Below are 23,595 nucleotides of genomic sequence, written 5' to 3' on the forward strand. Positions count from 1 at the left end.
GATTACCAGAAGGTGATGAAGGGTCTTAAATGTTTTTTTTTTAAAGAATTCAGACTGAAGAATTCACTAACTCTTTCTTTCCCCTGTGATCATTCCAGTGCGGAGGGCAGTCACACGTCGGGACAGAGTAACGGGCGTGACCAGCAGGCCTTGGCCAAGGCAGTTCAGATTCACCAGGACACACTGCGCACAATGTACTTCGCGTGAAGCTCCAAGCCTGGGCACCGGGGTCGGCAGGGGTGAGACAGACCCCACAGGGAAGAAGCCTTCACTCCTCCCACCTAACCCCTTTACTGTGTCAGGTGTGGGCATCAGTGGGTTTGTGCCGTCTATTGTCTCTCCTCACCAGTAAGGGGTAATGAGAAGTGTCATCCCAAACAAATTGGAATGTTTTTTTTTCTTCCAAAATGTCCACAATTGTTTTCAAACCCACACATGCAAAACCACTTTCTTCCCCTCTCCCTGGCCTAACCCTGGTCATTATTAGGCAGTAGTATGTAAAATGATTCCTCAGAAATCGGTTGTGGTGGGGTGGACTCATTTATTTGACATGTTGTACATTTTGTTTGTATTTGTAAATTAGTAGTTTACAGAGTTTGAGCAAAGGAAAAACTTTTATTAGGAAATACTTCTATCAAAAACTAGAGGGCAGTATCCTCACACTTTGATTGTTTAGAATCTAGACACAAGGTCACACTAAACTGTTTTCTCCATAGTTAAACTTAAAAAAAAAAATAGGGTTAAAGGGAGGTGGGCATATCGAAGATAAGGGCCCGATGGAAGGTTTATAATCATTCTTTCTCTTCACAACTTCATTATTTATCAGCCAATCAAAGCAAAGTGCACTGACCAGATGGATACTTTGACCAGGACACAAGTACTTAACATGTTGTCTTTTAATTTGTATGTACAGCTATGAATTGAACAGGCCTGTGTACAGTACCAGCCGCAGAGTATTTGTCCATCAACACTGGTGACCAACACACGTTTTTATGCTGTATCTGATGACAGCAAGCATTAGATTTTCATTAGACTTTGAAACTGTTCACACTTATTTTTAATCAAGACTATACAAATTAATAATATGAAATCTAAACTGTCAGCAATTGTTGCGCTCTCTTGCCTTTTTTTACTTGGACTGAGTCGTTTTGTCAATCTATGGTCAGTGTTGCAAGAGAAACTTACTAATAGAATGGGACTGGTTCCTAACAGACACCTTTTTATGTTCTGAGCCTTGTTACATGTTAAGACATCTACATTAGGGGGGAGGTCAAGTCTCTTCAAATTACATTTTTGTATCCCCTTATTTTCATGTTGTCTTTCTAAAAAAAAAAAAAAAAATGTAAAAATGAATTTGTGTGTAGATGACTCACACATTCGATTTGGATATGTTAAGCCTATCTGTAGTTTTGATCTTTTTCAAATGGTTTCAATCATGGGTTTCTCCTTGCTGGGGGGGCAAGTCGTGTTGCTGGCATCTTGTAGTACAGGCGTTGGTGTATGAATCGGTACAGTAGAGTGAGCCTATGCTCCAAGTGTCACACAGCTTAGGGACTGAAGAATGGGGTGGGGTTCTATTGGGCGGAAAAGGATTCCGGAGACGGATATGTTCTCTTCATTATTGCTCAGCAAAAAAGGGGGGGCAATTATTCGTAGTCAAGCAAAGTTTTTTTAATTTTTAATTGTGGTTCTTTGTAGCATAGCCTTGAGGGACATAAGGTATATTTTGAATAAGCTTTTAGAAGAGATTGTTAAAATTATAATAGAAGCATTTTTTTTATTGGCCCATATGTAGTTGAATTAAACTAAGTCAAATTGGCTTTATTTGTATACGCAGAACTTTCATGCAAAAAAAATGTAATGCCTTCCAAAACTGAAATTATACTGATCTTTAGTATATTTATTTTTATTCCCTTTTCTGTTCTCCCGACTAATTAGATTTTAGCAGGGAATTCTTCATGTAGCCTAGATGGGCTAGCTTTTATCCCTCTTTTCTAACTATGCATTGTTTTTAACCAACACATTTTTAGCAGTGATGTTTCTCAAATATGAATTTAGGGTATTTTTAAAGTAGTAGTAACTTTTTTTTGTTTTGTTTGGTGCATTTAATAGCGTGCGTTTGTGCTTCTTTCCTATACCTTTGTAATGGTATGGGGGATTGTATTTCATTTGTATCGTATGTTTGCTAGCACAAATTCGGTATATACTTTGTTTTACAATCTCTCTTAGCCAAACAAGATTACACATTTTGTACATTGATGCACAAAAGGACAGCTTAATTACAGGTGCTAGATGTTTTCTCCTTCACTGTAACGTCACCTTAAATCTGCGATGGACTTCACTTGCCGTAAGTATGGTAATAGATGAAGCATTTTAGAACATCTTTTTTTCTTTCTCCCTTAACGATATTCATTACTTTAATTTCTAATTCCCTGTAAAGTAATCCAAAATTTGACTGTTTGTTGGGCATTCTTAGAAATCAAGTACTTGATATTTACTGTTATGTCAATATTATTATTTGGTGCTGGTCTTGCGACTTGTAAATTTGGATGCACTTTTCATAGAAGTCAACTTGGTATTAATTCCATTGATTGGTCGAGCCAAGCAGGAAACTCTAGCGTACATTATGAGTCTGGTGCAATTGTGTTGAAATGGCTGTGTGTTCTACCTCTTGTTACCTGTTCAAGTGTTATGGTAACGTCACACTGCTGGTCATTTCTTCATAATTACACAGGATATTATATCTGGTAGGCATCATTTGAATCTTACATTGTCACGAAATGGAATGATTTTGAGCGTTTGTCATGTGACAGTCGGTGAACCTGCGTTCTGTAATCATAGTTCTTGTGCACGATCCTAAAGCTTTTTTTTTTTTTTTTTTTTTTTTGTGGTTAGAGAGCTACATGATCTTTAGTGTTGAGCTGAAATTATGTTGGTCCAACCAAGCTTTTGACTTGTCCTTTTTTTTCCCTATGCGCCCATGGAACAGCATTCATTTAGCGCCTTTTTTATTTGTGGTAAAATGTTTTAAACCAGCCAATGCAAAACATACAGAAATATATCACTAACTTCATTGCATATCCTTGGAGATGGATGGTATGTTACCTAACTGACTGCTGGGAAACATGTTGGTCAAGCCAAGGCTAACAATTATAGCTGCTCACCCACAATTTGATGATTTACTATTGTAGCCTATGTCATCTGTCTTTTAAACTATTAGCTTGATACTGAATATGCAACATGTACTGCTGTGCTCGCATAGATACACATGGGGTACATGGAAAGGCATCTCTCCCATGTTGCTTTAATTGGGTCATTGAATGTAGCTGTTCAATGAAATATTAACATTTTTGTTTTGGAATGCATATAGTCTAAGCTCTGCCTCACGTTTATTCAGGTTATTGTTTGCTACAGTCAATCGTACAGAGGGCAGAAACATGTAGTCAAGTGGACTTGATGTTATTGATAGCTTGAGTTTGTTTTTTTGCTATGGAAACTATGATACAAGATGTGTGCTTGTCCATTGAAATGTGAATATTTCCCTTTCAATGTGGATAATGCTCAATGCTTCATACTACCATTATTTTCATCAGTTTTCTCAACCTAAGTCTGCCCCACCCTTTGTTCATCCTAAACTTGTTTCTTGGGAGATGTGGTCTTGTTTTTACTGCTTATACGTGTTTTAAGTTACCTATTTATACACAGCACCTTAGATTATATCGGACCTGTACAGTATTGCTTTTCCTGAAAATATCCAAAACATTTAATAATGTTCTTTTTTGCACTAAAATAAAAAAAAAAATATTTTGGAGCTGTTGTCTAGTTGAGTCACTAGTGTTGTCTCAGACAGATTGAGAGATCAGATCAGCTGGTTTGATTCATCATGATGCTTACATTGTTTAATACTAGGCTAGTTTGTCAGGGGAGACCATTAACTCATTGCATTGACAACTGGTCTGAGATAAACACACGTGCACCTTGAAGTCAGACATTCAGGTGGTTACACCTAGGCCTATTTGTTGAGGGATTCTCCCAGCCAACCAGCATACAGTGGGTGATTCACTGAAAATAATGCCTTTTAACGTCTTTGTCAAATAAATAACTGCCACTGGGTTGTGATTGAAACTCCTCCCAGAAGAGGGTGCTATTCATGCATTTATTTGTTTTGAGCTTTTGTTTCTATGGCCATGAAAAAGCTTGAAGGTTGTGCGTGAGACAACAGCATATGCAAAGATGAAACTGACATCATACCATGTATTCGGATACTGGGTGGACGTCTGATAGTTGTGAACATTGTGATTTTGTATATTGAACTGGTTGTGTAAATGTGTAGCTATAGTCTGATGCCAAAGTTTGTGTGTGGAAAGTGTTCTGCAAGTTGGTTGTTAAATATGTATTACTTGTGTTTTATGGTCACCAGAAATACGACTTCCATAGAGAAATCACATGCATCAACGAATGTGGTAGAACTAGTGTCATATCAGTATGTAGGAGTTATCTGCAAACCTTAAGCTTTTTTTTGTCAACATACATGTAACTGCCAAAATAATGGTAACATTTCAGGGGGGTTTTCTGGGTCAAAATGGGGCTTGGGTGGTTGCGTGGCAGCCGAAAATGTTAGAGGCCCTCCTGTTGGCCGCAGTGACAATGTTGCTGTTTTAGGCACATTTTCTGCATTGCTACACATTTTGCCATGGCTTATGCTATCAGAGTGACTCAAACACAATCAATGGGGGCCTCATGCCATGACAAATACTCCTGAAAGCATCATTTTGGGGATTTTAGATTCTCCTCGACTGTAGCTTTTTATTTTGGTGATTTTGTTGGTTCTCAAAGAAATGAACTTTTTTTAAAGTGTGTGTATGGGATACCTACTCAGTTGTACAACTGAAATGTGTCTTCTGCATTTAACCCAACCCCTAGGTCTGTTTTCTGCATACTTGATCTGGTTTTAGTCATTTTATGTTTACACTGAATATTAAAAAAAAAATTTAATAACTGTTTGGACATAGGCAGCCTGAAAAAAAAAACACTTCTGTGCAGAAAAAAATCTGCACTTGAGTAAATGAGGGATACAAAGTTTAGTGAAAGAAGCTGCTTCCACATGGGTGTGGTTCCTGAGTAAATTAAGCAATTAACATCCCATCATGCCTAGGGTCATGTATAAAGATTCTGGGAAGGACATTATTTTGGCTACCAAGGCTATGCCTCCATATGATGACCATGCCTCTATCCACAGGGCACGAATGGTTTGATGAAAATTATGTAAACCATATGCCATGGCTGTCTGTCACCAGATCTCAACCCAATTGAACACGTATGGGAAATTCTGAGGCGGTCCCTGAGACGGCGTTTTCCAACACCAAATGGTGGAATTTCTCATTTGAAGAATGGTGTCACATCCCTCCGATAGAGGTCCAGACACTTGTAGAATCTATGCCAAGGTGCATTGAAGCTGTGCTGGCCCAACGCCCTATTAAGACGCTACGTTGGTGTTTTCTTTATTTTGGCCGTTCCCTGTAGTTATATAGCTATTTAGTATTTTTGAGCCAAATCAGGAATGTACACAAGTGAGATACAATTGCCATAGGGAACTCAACAGTTCATGGGTGTGGTGTTGTACCAAGAAGTACACTAGTGGCTAGATTGAGTGAACTGAAAAATGGCAAGCCCAAGTAAATATTGATGCAAAATAACATTTTAAATTGTGTACCTACCATCTCCGGTTCTTAATTATCACCTGAAATCTCAAGATGCATATTGACCTCCGCCTAGCGCTTTTCTGGGGAAAAGACCACATTTACATACACACAGTATTCCAGATAATAGTTCATATCCCGCTTAAGCTCTTACTCGGGATAAGCTGTTTACATGCACCTTTTGATATCCCGCTCACGAGTATCACGGTGTCCATGAATAAATTGAATATTCCTTTAAGTTCCGAGGTTAAATTGAATAGTAAGTGGAATATGGACACTGACTGTAGGCCTATAACCTCTCACATGCAGAGTAATATAGTAAGTCCTGCAGAATGATGCATTTATTGCAGTAAAATTATAGAACAAATGTTAAATTTTGTCTCGGGAACAGGAGTGGAGAAATTTGATTTCTTTCAGCATCTCTTGACAAAAATGTGACTGCACGTGTAATCTTTGACACTGTACTGCAAACAGACAGTATTTGCACCACAAAATATGTACCCAAAACAAACGTGTTTAATTGTTTTCTCAGCTTTACTTTTCCTTTAAAACCGGTCAATCTTATGACATTGGTCCTGTGCAAAATGTACAAATCTTTCCACCTTTTTGAAGTTAGTGCGTTTTTCTCCCAGGTCCCTGAACTAAATAGACAACTTTATCGGTGTTAACTAGATTGCTAGAATTAATGAACTAGTAATGTAAGACATTTATTCTGGTGAGCTCTACTTTATTTAGTCTTCTGGGACAACAAGTTATGACTGAAGATACATGCAGCTTCTCTAACTATAGTTGACAGACACATGACCTACCAAATGTTGAAAATTATAATTTGGCCTAAATGTCAGAAATTATAAGCAGAAAGTTGGGAGGTGAAAGTAGCCAGTAGGCTATACGATCCAGCACAGAGTATCAGCAAAATAAATTATTGAGGATGGAACTGCACAGGTAGCCTACTTTTTAAAAAGTGATTTGTTTGACAATCAGATGAAAACATCACACAACACCCATGATATTTAAAACTGAGCCTGTGCAGCCCAAGGGAAAAAAATGGTAAACGGGATAAGATTTTTTACATGCCACAGTATCCCGTCTAAGATCAGCATATCCCAGGTATCTTATCTGGATTTTTCATAACCGGGATACAAGCTTTTCGGGTTATTGTAAACGGGATATGTTTGTCAACTCAAACTGAATACTTGAGTATCCCGAATAATAACGGAATATTGGTGTGCATGTAAACGTGGTCACTGACTAACAAGTATGTTGATGCGTTTTCTAGAATTAAGACATATCACGTCAATAGATCATTGGAACTGACCAGTACATTCTAGTCCCAGGCCCTTGCAGAAAGAGGTGCTCTCCTTTTTAAGGCTGGGACAACGAGTCCTATTGGGACTGTCTTTGATTATAATTCAATATTGATATCAATATATTTTGATAAAAGTCAATGTTGAGCATTTGCCACCTGATTTGTACTGTCAGTATGAGTAGTTGAGGAACACATATTAATAAAGGTTGTGAATAATAATTGTTCTTTTGGTATTTTGTCTCAGCCTAATACATAAAGATAAATATTGGATTGATTCTCATTTTATCATGCTTATTTGAGTTGTGTCCATGACATTTTCAAAGGTATTTGAGATGGTTTAGTTTCTTCATTGCTTAGCTTTACCCCATAATAGTTTTTGCTTAAGTGATTGTATAGCTTTGATTTGGGCAGAACATAGTAGTATGGATCCATTACTTTTCTATCTTATCCAAATACAATAATGGCTCCTGCATCAGAGGTGATACAGATGTAAATGACAACAGATGCATGTATCTGTTTGCGCTATTGTATACTGTGGGCAAAACGAAACCTTTAGAAAATATAACATCAGACTTGTATATACAGAAAGGCCTATCCCCTTTGCCTTTTCCTGTCTTCTCTTGAAGGTCTACAGTTGAAATACCATCCCGGTTTAGTAGAGTATAACTTATTTTCTTAACTGATAGGTTACAATTTATGTACTTAAAGACAGTGTTTGTCATTAAGAAATGTATCCACCTGTAATATGGTATAAAATAATTGTTACGCATGCTCATTAACTTCAATCCACAAACTATAAACCGATTGGCTACTGAAATTGGGATGTGGTCAAGTCAGTCTTTGTTTTCCTATGTTACTTATCCTTAGCATAGGCTAATGGCACATATTGTCAAATCATTCATTCCACTTCAGTCATCAATTTCTTACTCGGATGACTATTCAATATCATACTGTACATCTTATCGCTGGTCATCACAATGCAAAAGTTTTTTTTCTCATTTAATATCTTATCTTAGTTCACTTTCGGGTATATAATGAACATTTTTAGACTTCTATAAAACAAACGTTTTGGCTACATAAAGTATCACACAGGTGCAGTTGTGTTTTTTTCCCTGTTTCTTGTGAGGTGCTGTAATATTAGTGATTTTGGCTTCTGCTTGTCTTAGTTATGTAATTCCACTACAGTACACACTAGATTAGGGGTATTCAACTCTTACCCTACAAGGTCTGGAGCCTGTTGGTTTTCTGTTCTACCTGATAATTCATTGCACACACCTGGTGTCCCAAGTCTACATCAGCTCCTGATTAGAGGGGATCCAGGTCCAGAGTTGAGTTTGAAGGCACTAGAGACTAATGCTGCCTCAACCAACATAAATTTTTTCTTATGACACATGACCTCTGACATGATGCTTCATGAGCAGCTGTTAGTGGTCTACAGAATATTCTATTGAAGTCATAGATGCAAAAGTTGATGCTTTGGCTTTTCTTTTGTCCTTTTTTGCTGGAAATATAGCTTTGTTTTTAGGATTAGATGTATTTTCTTTCCACAAACTCTGACCGTTTCAGCATGCCCAGCTAGAAAAGTCCAATATCGCATTCCTCTCTCCCCAATGAGAAGGTGGCACTGCTGTTTTTGAGTTCTTTGGTTGAGCTGATTCCAAGCCCTAGCCCACGATAGTTATCATACTAAGCTTGACCCCCTATAACCCACAGCGATGCTGTCTTGAGATCCTATTTAAAAAGAGAATGGAGAACCTTCAAAGCTTCACCAAACGAATGCCATATAGCGGAATTTCGTGCATATAACATGCAAGACTGACATTGGGTATTTTTGTATCCTTCTACCAACTAAAGCCGTTTCCATTGCCAGTTTGAAGTCAGCCTGGGTTGCACTGACATTGGCGGGCTAGCTCGAATTGAGTTTCCTCTGCCTCCAGAAATGATAAATTATGTAATGTTGCTAGGTAGCCAATGTATAGCTGGCTTCGCTAATATTGCTAGCTAGCTATCACCATGTTGAAGAGTTCAATTCACCATGCTGTAACTAACATTACCCCATACCGTTGCCAGTGCCAGCCAGACTCAGTCATGTATTTAGCTTGCTAAAGTTAGCTAACTATCTAAACAGTTAGCGTCATCGCTAGCATAATACCTACCTTGCTTGCCACGGCACTGGCTATTAGCTAGCTAACCAAGCAAACCAGATGACAGGATTGATATGATGTCGCTAGCTTTCAATACGACCTGGCCAGCAAAAATTCCTGCTAGCTTGTTTCAACTCGAGTTGCAAGCTAATGTTAGGTAGCCAGCATTCGAGGGCTGACTGTTCTCAAAGTATTTTGTAGTGCAAAAATAAAGGATACAGCAATGGTGGTAAAGTGTGTAGTCTGACTACTGTAGTACTGCTTGTCCATGTGCTAGCCAACAGCATCAAGCCCATACAAGCTAGCTAAACGTGGTGTCCGCATTCTAATTGAGTTGGCACCAGCTGTGAAACTGCGCTGGCCCAGGTTTCCCTCGACCCAGCTTGAATTTGAGAATTCCATTTGAGCTCGAATGTGGCCCTAATTTGAAGTGCCAGTGGAAACAGGGCTTTAGTAAACTACCTCAGAACGGTCTCGGGTGCTACCGTTGTATATCCCTAATTTATGACGAAAACAGAATTTATACTGACCAAACAACACAAGTCAATGCTGTGTATTATATAGATGTTATTATTTTACATTAAAAAACGAAACATCTACGGATGAACTTTGTTTTAGTATGTAAAGTTCAAGGGACCAAATTTTGTAATTGGAGTTAGTCTCAATGTTCTTACATGCATGTGATTCCTCCCTTTAAACAAATGTAGTGATAACAACCAATGAACACGAACAAAATGAGTTGGGATTCGTTCATGTGGCTGTAGTCATGGCTGAACGATATATTGGCGTGCCAATGGAATGACTTTTTAGATCGACGATTAATCGATATTCCTGCAATAGGTTTTTGGTAGTATTACATAGAAATAGTGGGCTGCAGATGGCGAGAAAGAAGCTTGTCAATGGGATGTTGTATGCAGAGCAATAACTGCTGAAGTCCAAACTAGGGTTGTGATTTGCTTGACTAGGTTTTATTAGGGGGCCTAGTCAAGGTGTATGGCAAGTCTCACCTAGTGAGCTTCATGAACCTTGGCTTGTGGTCTAGTGTGGCATCTTTCATTCAGCATTTAAGAGATTGCAAGTGGATGTCTGATAAATGGAATATACTTAACAAACCTACACTACCAAACATAAAATGGTCCACAGTTAAAGCTGAGTGTCTGACACGATCTGCATCTAAGTGATTTTATCCAGTATCGCAATAACCCAGAAAAAAATTGAAGCTACAAATTATCAACATTTGGTAATGTTTTTGATGAAGATGTCTTTTTGCATGCCACATTTTACAAAGGGAATCAAAATTTGAACTATACTTTGATCAATGTATTGTACATTGACATGAGAGAGATATCATACACACACGGATGTAGCCTACTGGGATATTTCAGTCACTCAAAAGGTACAAAAAAAGGTTGTATGGAAATGTAATTCAAATTCTTCTGTCATTATGGTCATCTGAGCTAAAAACCATCCTGTTTTGTGTGTGCCTTTTTTTTAGAGTTCATTTCCACTTCATGGGTTGCTTACACATTGATTCACAGAGCCACAAAATACTTTCTACATGAATTATCATGTGAACATGCTGCATAGAACGATCAGTATGTGTTTTGCACTTTCAAGGCAGCTTGTGGCTGGGCGGACAGAAAAATAAAGGTATTTTATGCCATCAATAGGAATTAAGAAATAATATGACTTTGAAGATCTCCTCCCCCCCCAAAAATGGAAAGATATAGATATATATTCATGAAGTACCTCATAGGCCTGATAAATGCTGCATGGACTTCTCATGTTATCTTTTTCTATTGTCCAATAAAATGTCAATCCCCCCGGGAGGTTTGATTGCCACACAAGGCTGTGCATATGCCATGCAAAACCTGCTTTCTGACTCAATGGGTCTTGTAGGATGTTCTGCATGTTCACTGTCAGAAGTGAAAGGGTATTTTCTGAACCTGACGCCAAAATAAATGGTTGTGTGTCTTGTATGCATACATTTGATTGTCTGAATAGTTGCATCCACAGTTTCCACATTTAGCTTTTGTTAGGATGCTGTGTCCATAGAACCTAAAACAATGGGTTCAGTCAATGAAGAATTCATGTAATTTTTCCATCAGCAAAACTATGGGAACGCAAATGCTGTTCAATATGACTGTTGACTCCGGTAATTGCCATAAAAGGGCTGTATCTGCAACTGTTTTTCCTCCCTATCTTACTCTACCACACCTTTGTCTTAAGATAGAACTTCAAATGGGGTACATTATTCTAGTATATTTGGCCTTAAGTACGAAATTATGCACTAGAATCCACAACTTGCAAAAAAGCTTGATTCCCATAGACACCTTGAAACCATGTCATGCCCCATTGTCATATCTACCTCCTATGAATGTAAGTGTCCTAAAGATGCAGTCACTCGATGAATGTATTTGTTCTGTTATTACATAGACATTCATCCTCAAATTCTAATCAATTTACTTTTTTTTTTTAAAGACAAATGTCCTGTCTTTACTTATTTTCACAGTAAACAGAATTTTCAGGGTGCCGTTTTAACCCGTCAGAGGATCTTTTGTTTCTTTAAATGTCAATGTAAGCCACGGAGGAGCAAAGTGACCAAAGTTTATCTTCGCAGTCAGCCCTGCCCAGTCCTGTGAACTCAAACCTCCTCGCCTGTCATTTAGATTTTCAGTCTCTCAACTTCTTTTACCACATGCCAAAACTGAATTTGCTGTCATTCCATTCATAGAGAAGTCTTTTTGTTGCTGGTTTATTTGTTTGGATCCACTGCTAAGCTCCTCGTTCTTGTTGTCGTAAAGTGTAAGTGAGCTTTGATTTCTATTTTACTTTGTTAACAATTATGATTACAAACACAAGCTATGCTGTAAACCCTGTTAGGAAATAATGTGAATACGTATTACTTGATGTAGTTCACTTTGGCTTGACTGTAAATTGCATTAATTAATAAAAAGGTTTGAAGAAACTTTACTTGTCTATTTTACTATGCATATAACAATTTGCTTAAAATGTGAATGGTTTAATCTAGTCCCGAATGTATGTTTTGAATAACTAGTTATGGTTCTATATAGGTGGACATCATCATCGATTCTGCAAGTTATTCATTCAGTAATACACATTTTTGGCTTCTTGAACCACATCAAATGTCACCATCTTTTGTTTTTGTTAAGTCTTTCTCCCATTCTTATTTACATCAGTGGTAGACTTCTTCAAAGACATCCCTTGTTTAAAATTGACTGACAACTCACTAAACTGATGGTGTGACTGGAGGCATAAACACAAAATATATATGGTGCATTTGAAAAGTATTCAGACCCCCTGACTTATCACATTTTCCTACGTTACAGCCTTACTCTAAAATTGATGAAATCATTTTTTTCCCTAACCCAAAAATTGGTTCAGATTTTTTTTTAGCAAATTCATTAACTGAAATATGTTTACATAAGTATTCAGACCCCTGACTCTGTACTTTGTTGAAGCACCTTTGGCAGCAGTTACTGCCTCAAGTCTTCTTGGGAATGACGCTACAAGCTTGGCACACCTGTATTTGGGGAGTTTCTCCCATTCTCTGCAGATCCTCTTAAGCTCTGTCAGGTTGGATGGGCAAAGAAACCACTAAAGAACACCAATAAGAAGAGACTTGCTTTGGCCAAGAAACACAAGCAATGGACATTAGACTGGTGGAAATCTGTCCTTTTGGTCTGAGTCCAAATTTGAGATGTTTGGTTCCAACTGCCGTGTCTTTGATGCAGAGAAGGTGAACGGATGATCGCCATGTGTAGTTTCCACCGTGAAACATGGAGGAGGAGGTGTGATGGTGAATATGTCAGGAATTTATTTTGGATACAAGGCAAACTTAACCAGCATGGCTACGACGGCATTCTGCAGTGATATGCCAATTTCATCTGGTTTGCGCTTAGTCCCACTATCATTTGTTTTTCAACAGGACAATTACTCAACACACCTCCAGGCTGTGTAAATGCTATTTGACCAAGAAGGAGAGAGATGGAGTGCATGAGATGACCTGGCCTCCACAATCACCCAACCTCAACCCAATTGAGATGGTTTGGAATGAGTTGGACTGCAGAGTGAAGGAAAAGCAGCCCACAAGTTCTCAGCATATGTGGGAACTCTTTCAAGACTGTTGAAAAAGCATTCCAGGTGAAGCTGGTTGAGAGAATGCCAAGGGTGTGCTAAGCTGTCAAGGCAAAGGGTGGCTACTTTGAAGAATCTCAAATATAAAATATTTTGAAATGACATGGAAACAACGTTGATTCAACCAGTTTTTGCCCAGTGGGTCCATGCCAAACATTGCTATTATAAACAGGGTGGTTAGAGCCCTGAATGCTGATTGGCTGAACGCTGTGGTATGTCAGACCGTATACCATGGGTATAACAAACAAATACAACGTTCTAATTATGTTGGTAACAGCAATAAGGCACCTCTGGGGTTTGTGGTATATGGCCAATACACCACGGCTAAGGGCTGTATCCAGGCACTCTGTTGTGTCGTGCCTAAGAACAGCCCTAAGCCGTGGTATATTGGCCATATACTACACCACCTCAGGCCTTATTGTTTAATTAGACCACCCTACTAGCACACAGAAAGAATACACAGGAAAATGTAGGTGAGTTTTTGAAGAACGGATAAAAGTGGCTGTGAACTTAACGCAATGTCCAAAACAAAGAGTCCTGTGGGCTCATGTCTTCCTGGATGAATGATTCAGTGCTGGCCTTGTTTTGTTTCTAGCTGCACTTATCTAGATAATGATGACCTTTACATTACTCCTCAGCCCAGCAGCCTCACTTACCATGCTAATACAAACACGGCTGGGGAACAAGACTGGTCCAGTTCCATTGTGGTGTAGTTGCTCCAGGATAGAACAACGAGCTGAGTTCTGCCTGTCCTGTTTCCTCCTGAGTGCCTGGTGCGGGCAGGACCAGGATTGATAGTTGGCTTGCACAGCAGTAGGCTTGTGCTAGGCTTTGCTCCTAGAGGGAATATTCAAGCAGTCATATTAATGCCCTTTTACCAGTGGTGTAAATAAACAAAGTAAAAGTACTTTAAAGTACTACTAAAGTAGTTTTTTTTAGGGTATCTGTACTTTTGTTTTTCACTTATTTTTACTCCACTTACATTCCTAACTAAAATGTGCTTTTTACTCCCATACATTTCCTCTGACACCTAAAAGTACTCTTACATTTCAAATGTTTAGCAGGACAGCAAAATGGTCCAATTCATGGACTTATCAAGAGAACGCGCTGTCATCACTACTGTCAATGATCTGGCAGACTCACTAAATTATGTCTGGCTATCTATAAATTAAAACAAATTGTGCTGTTTGGCTTGCATTTTAAATTAAACATATACTTTTACGTGAGCCATTTTCTATTGAAGTATCTTTACTCAAGTATGACAATTGGGTACTTTTCAACAGTGATTATTTGTTATTATAGGCAAGGTAATACTATTGAGAAATGAAATGGTTGTAGAAGTTAGTTGATCAAAGGTGATTGAGCGAACTTCCTCTTGGGGTTTGTGCAAGCAGAATAGGGGAGTACGAGAACAAAGAGGAAAGGTAATATTGAGCTTTCTGCTCCAAACCAGAATGGTTGAATTCCTAGTGTATGAAGTCGTGCATGATCAGCCACTAGTCTTGTTTTAATGCCACATGCACAAGTACAATGGAATGCCATTCTTGCAAGCTCTAAACCCAACAGTGAAGCAATCAATATAGTATAGAATCTGTTCAGGAGTCTGCTAGTGGCAAACTTGATGAACCGGTACCGCTTGCCATGCAGAAGCAGAGAGAACAGTTTATGTTCAGGACCTGTCACACAGAGGGGTCCAAACACAGCGGGAACATTTATCCAGACGGCACCTGAATAAATGCAAATATTCTACGGCTTCAGTCCTCCCCACATCTTTCTAGTACGATACAGCTTGAACCAATCAACTAGGAACCCGTTCTTAGATTTATAAGAACCTTTTGTGACTGATGTGTTTCTAGTATAAAGGAGCACATTGCCAACAAAGGACTCCATCAACAGGAAAGACCACGTGGCATCCCTTCTAGAGAGGTGTTTACATCATGCAACTCCGACTTGAAAAACATGTGCAAAACCTACAGCATCAGGGGTATTCTGATGGCAATAAAATCTGTTTATACTCCCAGGCTGCAGACCTGTACCATAAAGAGATGTTTTATTGAATGAAGTACAGCTGTGTATGGCATAACATTGTTGCAACGAGGCAAAAACTTGTATCTACAGTAATTCAACAAAAATAGGGAATGATGAATAGTCTGTAGCACAAAGAGGATTTAATTTATTAATAAAACTAAACTATGGTACAAAAGACAAGTCTCAGTAGTTGGGTGGGATCGGAATTGCTGTTTTTCACCCTTGTAGAAAAAAAATATTATAGCTGTTAAACTGTCCAGTGTTACCTGATTTCTATTAAATATGAACTATAATTCCAATATGAGCGATTTTTTTTGTTGAAGGAAGGAAAACAAAGTAATTTAATGGTTATCAAGTTAAGTACCCTAACATAATGGTGCGAGTAGATTGGCCAGCTCATCCTCCCGATGAGATGTGCTGTCAGGTGTATGCAATTGAGTTTGAGGTGGGTTTCTTTGTTTTTTCCCCCTTCAATTTATGCTTTGGCCACAAATAGGAGTATAGGATGAGTCAACATCTATTTGGGTATGAGTTAACAGAATATGATTAAGTTATGATTTAATGGGACAGTTAGGCTACTTAGTTCAGTGCATTCTTGAGACATCACATAACAGGACCTTGCTTTGTAGTTTCATGGCACACAGAATATTTAGACTTCGATTCAATAAACGTATTAAGTCTGATTATTTCACATGAAAAACCTAAAAATATGGCAATGCCTACTGTAGCATAACTTACATTGCAATCGGAGAAGAGCTGTTACAAAAAATAAGAGAAGATTTAAATAAGTGCTGCCTGCAGCCACCCAGGACTGAAAGTACCTATGAGTAGTATAGAAAATAGATCACACTAAACACAGCTAAAATCTAAAGTCTGTATATTCCTTAGTCACATAACCCATTCAAACGCCAAACGCTGTAAGAAATCAGTTTGCATGTCTATATTTCTGCAGATTTCATTGGGTATAGGAATAAAAGTCCATTAGCAAAGACTGTGCATAGGTGTTCCTCTTTATAAAAAAGGATACAACCAACGAGAAATGTATTTTGACCTGAGAACTGCATCGCTTGTATGGAAGACATTGTTGAAAAAAGAAAAAGATCTGTTCCCCCTTTCGTTCAAGGTCTCCTGTAAAACATAATGCCCAAAACAAATGAAATCCCTCATCTCTGTGCACTATTTGCATCAGCTGGCATCAAAACCCGGGGAGTACAGAGATTTCCCTCGTAGGCAGCAGGTTATTGCTGTGGCGGGGAGGGGGGGGTAACATATCATTCTGATTTTAACGCTTTATCTGTAGTCATTTCACATACTAATTCTTTCTGACCCAAAACTGGATGCTCAGCATGCGGATGACTAGGCAACTTAATTGTAGAAAACATGATATGCTCTAGTAAATCTCAGATCAAGATGTAGGCCTACACAATGCCATTGAATGGAAGTGGTATGAATGTGGTCTACTTCAGGAATGAGTTGGAGAAAAATATTCAGACTCCATGCTAGCAATACAACCACTGTTGCTTCAAGGGGTTTCGCTTCAATTGTCTGCTTCCTCAATTGGATTTTCTTCTAGAAGCTTCAGGTAATCCCGAACCAAGATCTTCTTTGGTAGGATATCTGCAAACGTTAAACGGAACAGATAAAAATATTTGCTTTCTCAGTGTCATGATAGCCCATGTTCATTCAGAGAGACGAGAAGGGCAGTCAACTGGTGGTGGTGACGAATGTATCAAATCACATTTCATAAAAAAAAATAAAAAGTGTCAAATCACCAGTTGGCAACCCATCCCTTATGGGATTAATTTACAAACATTACAATAATTCACTATGGTAATGAAATGATAATTATTCCGGTGGTCTCTTCATTGCGCATCGCATAAAGAGTGAATTTCTTTTGTAAAAATCAATACATAATAGTAAAGAAGGTTATCTGTGAGAGAGTTCTTACCTGTGAGAAACTGAAAAGTCTCTTTCTCCTCAACAGTATTGGCCAGATCACTGTACAAGAGGGTCTGGTCTTTCCCTGATCCATTATTGAATGAGGACAGAGCTAGGTGCTGAACAAACAGTTCCTAGAAGAGAGATGAATCAACTTATTACATGGGACAGTTCCATATCATTACCAGTGACACCATTAGGATGAAGGGCAGTCTTCTCTTTACAAGGCTCTGATGGAGGTTACACTACAGCCACGTAAAGTAAGTTGAGGGGCAAATCACATTTTATTGGTCAACTACACATATTCCACAGATGTTATCGCAAGTCTAGGGAAACGCTCCCGATCCCCACCACCCAAAAAACACAAATCATCAAATAAATAAAAAAAATGGTAGAAAGAGCAAAGTCAGAGTCTGGAATATAAATACAGTTGAAGAAGTCGAAGGTTTACATACACTTGGGTTGGCGTCATTACAACTAATTTTTCAATCACTCCACAAATTTCTTGTCACCTATATTTTTAGCAAGTCGTTTAGGACATCTACAGTGTGCATGACAAGTAATTTTTCCAACAATTGTTTACAGACAGATTATTTCAATGAATCACAATTCCAGTGGGTCAGAAATATACATACACCAACTTGACGGTGCCTTTAAACAGCTTGGAAAATTCCAGAAAATGATGCCATGGCTTTAGAAGCTTCTGATAGGCTAATTGACATCATTTGAAACAATTGGAGGTGTACCTGTAGATGTATTTCAAGGCCTACCTTCAAACTCAGTGCCTCTTTGCTCGACATCATGGGAAAATCAAAAGAAATCAGTCAAGACCTCAGAAAAAAAAGTCTGGTTCATCCTTGGGAGCAATTTCCATATGCCTGAAGGTACCACGTTCATCTGTATGCAGGTATAAACACCATGGGACCACACAGCCGTCATACCGCTCAGGAAGGACACCCGATCTGTCTCCTAGAGATGAATGTACTTTGGTGCGAAAAGTGCAAATCAATCCCAGAACAACAGCAAAGGACCTTGTGAAGATGCTGGAGGAAACAGGTACAAAAGTATCTATATCCACAGTAAAACGAGTCCAATATCGACATTACCTGAAAGGCCACTCAGAAAGGAAGAAGCCACTGCTCCAAAACCGGCATAAAAAAAATCCAGACTACGGTTTGCAACTGCACATGGGGTCAAAGATCGTACTTTTTGGAGAAATGGCCTCTGGTCTGATGAAACAAAAATAGAACTGTTTGGCCATAATGACCATTGTTATGTATGAAAAAAAAAAAAAGAGGCCTGCACACTGAAGAACACCATCCCAACTGTGAAGCACGGGGGGGCAGCATCATGTTGTGGGGGTGCTTTGCTGCAGGAGGGACTGGTGCACTTCACACAATAGATGGCATCATGAGGCAGGAAAATGTGGATATATTGAAGCAACATCTCAAGACGTCAGTCAGGAAGTAAAAGCTTGGCCGCATATGGGTCTTCCAAATGGACAATGACCCCAAGTGTACTTCAAAAGTTGTAGCAAAATGGCTTAAGGACAACAAAGTCAAGGTATTGGAGTGGCCATGACAAAGCCCTGACCGTAATCCTATAGAAAATTTGTGGGCAGAGCTGAACATATATTTTGGATGCAAACCGTGGTTAAGCTTCATCAAAGAGGACTGAAAAACAGCTTCTACGGTCTACACATCCTACATGTTAGACTTTTTTTCTACTGTGTTATTGACTTGTTAATAGTTTACTCCATGTGTAACTCTGTGTTGTCTGTTGACACTGCTATGCTTTATCTTGGCCAGGTCGCAGTTGCAAATGAGAACTTGTTCTCAACTAGCCTACCTGGTTAAATAAAGGTGAAATAAAAATACAAATAAAATTCTTGCACTGAGATGCAGTGCCTTAGACCGCTGCGCCACTTGGGAGTCCAGACTAAAACGTTTGTGAATAACAGCCACTGTGACCGGTAGATACGGGCAGTGTTGCTGCGGGAAGTGGGATAGATTTGACGTTAGGATTCAGATCTTTGTGCATGACCAGATACGAAACAAAAACGGGAGAAATACTTTTAACACAACAACTGCAGCATTTATTTTGATATAAATCACAGCGTACACACACTTGATTAATTTTATTAAACGCTCACACTGAAGAGCCACGAGTGTGGCCACCCCGCCAACATGGCTAGTGAATTAGCCAATGCCTAAATCTACCCGTATTTGGCGGGTGTTAATTTTAGGCCCTGCATTCATTACGGGATAACTGTACATCCTATTCTGGTTTGAATTACAGCCAAATATATTTCCACTTTATGTGCAACCGTAATGTCACTTCGGGGTGAACGTTAGTTAGCTAGCTGTTACAGCCATTCAGGGTTAGTTACCTACCTTGACAAGTACAGTAAACTTCGAGATTAAAGTCCCAATTTATGAAAGTAGATAGCTAGTACTGTCTGTATATGTATACATTCATTTCAGACCTTACTGCAAAATGACCTTGTAGGCCTAGCTAATACGTACCGTTAGCTAGCTAGCATACCTAAACCAATAAACAAACTGCCGATTGAACTAAACTTACTGTTGCTTTTGTGGTGAGGAGAAGAGCCTCTTGGTTGATGCTTGAGACGTCGGGAGAACTTTTCATGATCAGTTTCACACGAGTCATTGGAAGAGAGATGCCTTTGCTGTTAGATGCATGATTCACTTTCTCTTCCACGTTGCTCGACATCTTGACAAGTATGTTTCTCAGTAGTAAGGGCACACAGTTGATAAACACTTGCGAAGAGCGGAAGTACCCCGCTACTTTAAGAGCAATGACGTGGGCGTGGTTAATTTTTTTCTTCCATTTCCCCCCAAATCCTTTTTAAATTTTTATTTATTTTTAATTAATTTATGACATTTTTTTTCCCCACACACTACTTTAAAACATTTTTTTTAACAATAAATCAATACATAAAGCACGAGGGAACACAAGCATACATAGATTACAAACAATGGACAATCGAGCTAGGGGCGGGGCTAGGGGGTACAATATCACATTACAATTACACAAGGACCTTAAGGAACATACATATACTTACAATTCGAACAGATTTTTTGTTCGTAGAGCATTTAACCGTCTTAAAATACAGTTCAATTTCTTTTTGTAGGGTACGAAAATGTGGTTTTCTGTTTGTAAATTTACATTTGTGTATATGAAATTTGGCCAAAAGACTAATTAAATTAATTACATAAAAATGTTTCAGCTTATTTCTATTGTATGTAAAGAATCCAAACAGTACATCTCTCCACAATAGTGTAAAATCTTCATAAATGTGATCAATTATAAATCTACTGATGTCTTGCCACAGTTTTCTTACATGCATACAATGCCAAAAAAGACGCAACACTGTTTCTGGGTGGTCATTACAAAAGGAGCAATTTGAGTTGATGTTTTCCTTAAACTTCTTCATATAGTGGTTGGCAGGATAATATTTATGAATAATTTTAAAGGAAACTTCCTTAATTTTGTTAACTAATAGGTATGTGTGTGGCAACATCCAAACTTTTTCCCAACAGATATTATCAATAAATCCATTCCAGGCATGACATACAACATCCTGCTGAGACAAGGTTCATATCGCTCTGTTGTTGAATGGACCAAAAGAGAAACAAATCTTTCCTACTGATGAGTCAACAGGGTCAATAGAAGGTAGGCTCTGAGGATCAGGTCTTGACACATGCAAAATCTTTAGGTTTTACAGGGACCTTGTAAAGTGATAAGAATTCCTTATAACTGAGTAAAAGACCCTCTGCATTTACCAGTTGGCTCACCAATAGGATATTATTTCAGAACCCAATATTCTAAAAACAAAGAAGTATCTTTATACAATATATCCCGATTATTCCATATATAATATCTGTGTGGAGAAAAATTGTGTTTATAAATTAAGGACCATGACAAGAAAACCTGCCGATGAAAAGCAGAAAGTTTCACTGAAACTTTGTCTATTATAATTGCAAAACAACATGAAGTTAAGGCCACCAAAGTAGAGAAGACATGATGAGTAATAAAATTCCAGATAGAAGTGGGTCTTCTTAAGAATTGTTTTATCCAATTGATCTTAAAAGTATTATTTAAAGTAGTAAAGTCCAGAAAATTCAGTCCACCATTCTCATAAGTGTTCATTACAACAGTTGTCCTAATGTAATGGGTACTGTTTCTCAAAAGAAAGTTGAAAAGCATCTGGTCTCTCTCCTTGCTTATTTTACTGTCAAGATATAAAGATAGAGCACCATATGTTAGTCTAGAGATAACTTCAGCCTTGGTTATTAGGACTTTACCTTTTAAAGATAAGTCCCTCTGTAGCCATTGATTTAGCTTCTTCTGTTTTTAAAAAAAATAAGAGGGTTAAAATTTAGTAAGCCTCTAGACTTCTGATCCTTTGTAATGGTTATGCCTAAATATGTAAGTTCTTCTTTTACTGGAATACCATAATATGAAGGTGTCACACAATCTTTGACAGCTATGAGTTCACATTTATTAATGTTGAGATATAGACCAGACGCTTTGGAAAAGGATTGTATCACATTGATCGATATGGGAATTTGGTTAGCGTCTTTCAGAGAAAGTGTAGTATCATCAGCCAGCTGGCTTATAATAATTTATTTACCAGCTATGGAAATACCTTGTACAGGACTATTATTTAAAGAATTTGCAAGAAGTTGGGTGATTAATAAAAACAGGTACGGAGAGATAGGACAACCTTGCCTAATTCCTCTCTTTAACTCAAATCTAGGTGAGGTGCCATATTTCAATTTGATAGAGCTGTTACCATTTGCATAGATAGTCTTAATAGCCTTACAGAAAAAATCCCCAAAGCCAAGTCTCTCAAGGGAGTGGAAGAGAAACTGATGCTCTACTGTGTCAAATGCTTTATAAAAATCTAAAAATAATATGAAGCTATCCTCAGTTATTAGGTCTAAGTAGTCAAGTATGTCTAATACTAGTCTGACATTGTTAGAAATATGTCTGTTCCTCATGAAGCCAGACTGTTTCATCAATGATTGCATCCAGGACGTCTTTAATTCTTTTAAGTAAGGCTGATATCTTATAGTCATTATTAAGAAGACAAATTGGACGCCAGTTATCGATGAGCAACACTTCTTTTTTAGGCTTAGGTATCAGTGTTATTAACCCCTGACTCATTGTAAGAGGGAGAACATTGTTTTTAATACTCTCTAAAAAGACTTCAAATAGGAAGGGAGCTACTTGTTCAGAAAATAATTGGTAAAATTCTGATGTAATTCCCTCAACACCTGGTGTTTGATAGACTCTATAATCTCTTCAACGTTGATGGGTTCATCACACTGTTTAGATTCTATATCACTTATAGTGAACATTATTCAGTGAGTTAAAAAACATATCTGTGGATTCCTGACAGTACGTAGAGCTATACAATTTTCTGTCAAAATTGCTACAGTATTTAGCGATTCATTTTTAGTCATCTGTAATAACACCATCAATGTTTAACTTACAGATAGTGTTATTTTTAGTGAAATTTCTCAAGTCTAAAGAAATAGGATGAATTCTGTTCTCCCTCCTCAATCCATTTTCTCCTCGATCTAATAAAGGCTCCTTCTACTTTTAATTTATATATATTATCAATAATTTCCCCCGAAATCCTTAACAAGTATCTCTACCAACAGAGCAGGGTTACCCAACTTGCGGCACGCGGGTCAAATCTGGCCCACCAGAAATATTATTTGCCCCCCAAATATATATATATATATATTTCTTTTCATTAAATAAAAAATAAAAAAATAATTTAAAAAAAGTCAAGGACTCGAGATGCAAACACTCCCAAATGCAATGTCTCAAGAAGGAAGTTACTCTCCCTAAATAAGGCAAAAGTTGCATTTTAACTTATTTCATGACGAGAGAGAATACAGGAGACAGTCATATAATAAAGCAGGCAGCGGACCATTTTGTGGTTCTGAAAGGTAAAGCTGCAGCCACCGTGCAATCAGTAGGAGGTGAACAGTGCCTGGTGCTGAAAATATAGCTAACTTGTTATGCAAGTGTTGCACAGCAACAGATGGAGAAAACCTACATCAGTCGAGTAATTCATTTCAACAATAATCTTCCTTTTAATTTGACTTTACAAACAATAAGAGTTGCAGCTATCAAAAACATATGGAAATATCTGCTCTACCCAAAATTACAACCAACTAATTGCAGCATTACCGCAAAAAATGGAAAAGGAAAGTGGACGGGGGAAGAAGTAAGGAACTGGTCTGTTGGCCCTGCAATAAAGATCATCATTGGTTAAAGA

General features: G+C 38.1%; 2 protein-coding genes across 8 annotated transcripts in view; one reads left to right on the forward strand and one right to left on the reverse strand.

Annotated features, from left to right (window-relative positions):
• The window catches only part of LOC112229475 (protein argonaute-2), a 28,623-nt gene extending 17,753 nt beyond the window's left edge, over positions 1–10,870 (forward strand). For all 7 annotated transcript variants that reach the window (XM_024395330.2, XM_024395332.2, XM_024395336.2 and 4 more), the window contains exon 20: positions 99–10,870. In XM_024395330.2, the coding sequence (XP_024251098.1) occupies positions 99–207 (109 nt within the window). In that variant the 3' untranslated portion in view covers positions 208–10,870. The remainder of the gene's footprint in view (positions 1–98) is intronic.
• A 4,596-nt stretch (positions 10,871–15,466) lies between these two features.
• On the reverse strand, positions 15,467–20,078 carry LOC112229474 (chromatin accessibility complex protein 1). Its single transcript, XM_024395329.2, has 3 exons — positions 19,860–20,078; positions 17,287–17,410; positions 15,467–16,955 (listed from the first exon to the last, which is right to left on the reverse strand). Exons 1-3 carry the CDS (start codon positions 20,007–20,009, stop codon positions 16,876–16,878), a joined length of 354 nt encoding a protein of 117 aa, XP_024251097.1. The 5' UTR covers positions 20,010–20,078; the 3' UTR covers positions 15,467–16,875.
• Positions 20,079–23,595: the final 3,517 nt, after the last annotated feature.

This window comes from Oncorhynchus tshawytscha, linkage group LG31, assembly GCF_018296145.1.
Source record: "Oncorhynchus tshawytscha isolate Ot180627B linkage group LG31, Otsh_v2.0, whole genome shotgun sequence".
Lineage (NCBI taxonomy): Eukaryota > Metazoa > Chordata > Actinopteri > Salmoniformes > Salmonidae > Oncorhynchus > Oncorhynchus tshawytscha.

Excerpts from the sequence above, each read along its gene's own strand:
- LOC112229474 (XM_024395329.2), bottom strand. The coding sequence starts at position 20,009 with ATGTCGAGCAACGTGGAAGAGAAAGTGAATCATGCATCTAACAGCAAA. Across the intron at positions 17,411-19,859 it reads TCCTCACCACAAAAGCAACA|GAACTGTTTGTTCAGCACCT; the intron begins GTAAGTTTAGTT and ends TCTCTCTTCTAG. Across the intron at positions 16,956-17,286 it reads GACTTTTCAGTTTCTCACAG|ATATCCTACCAAAGAAGATC; the intron begins GTAAGAACTCTC and ends TAACGTTTGCAG.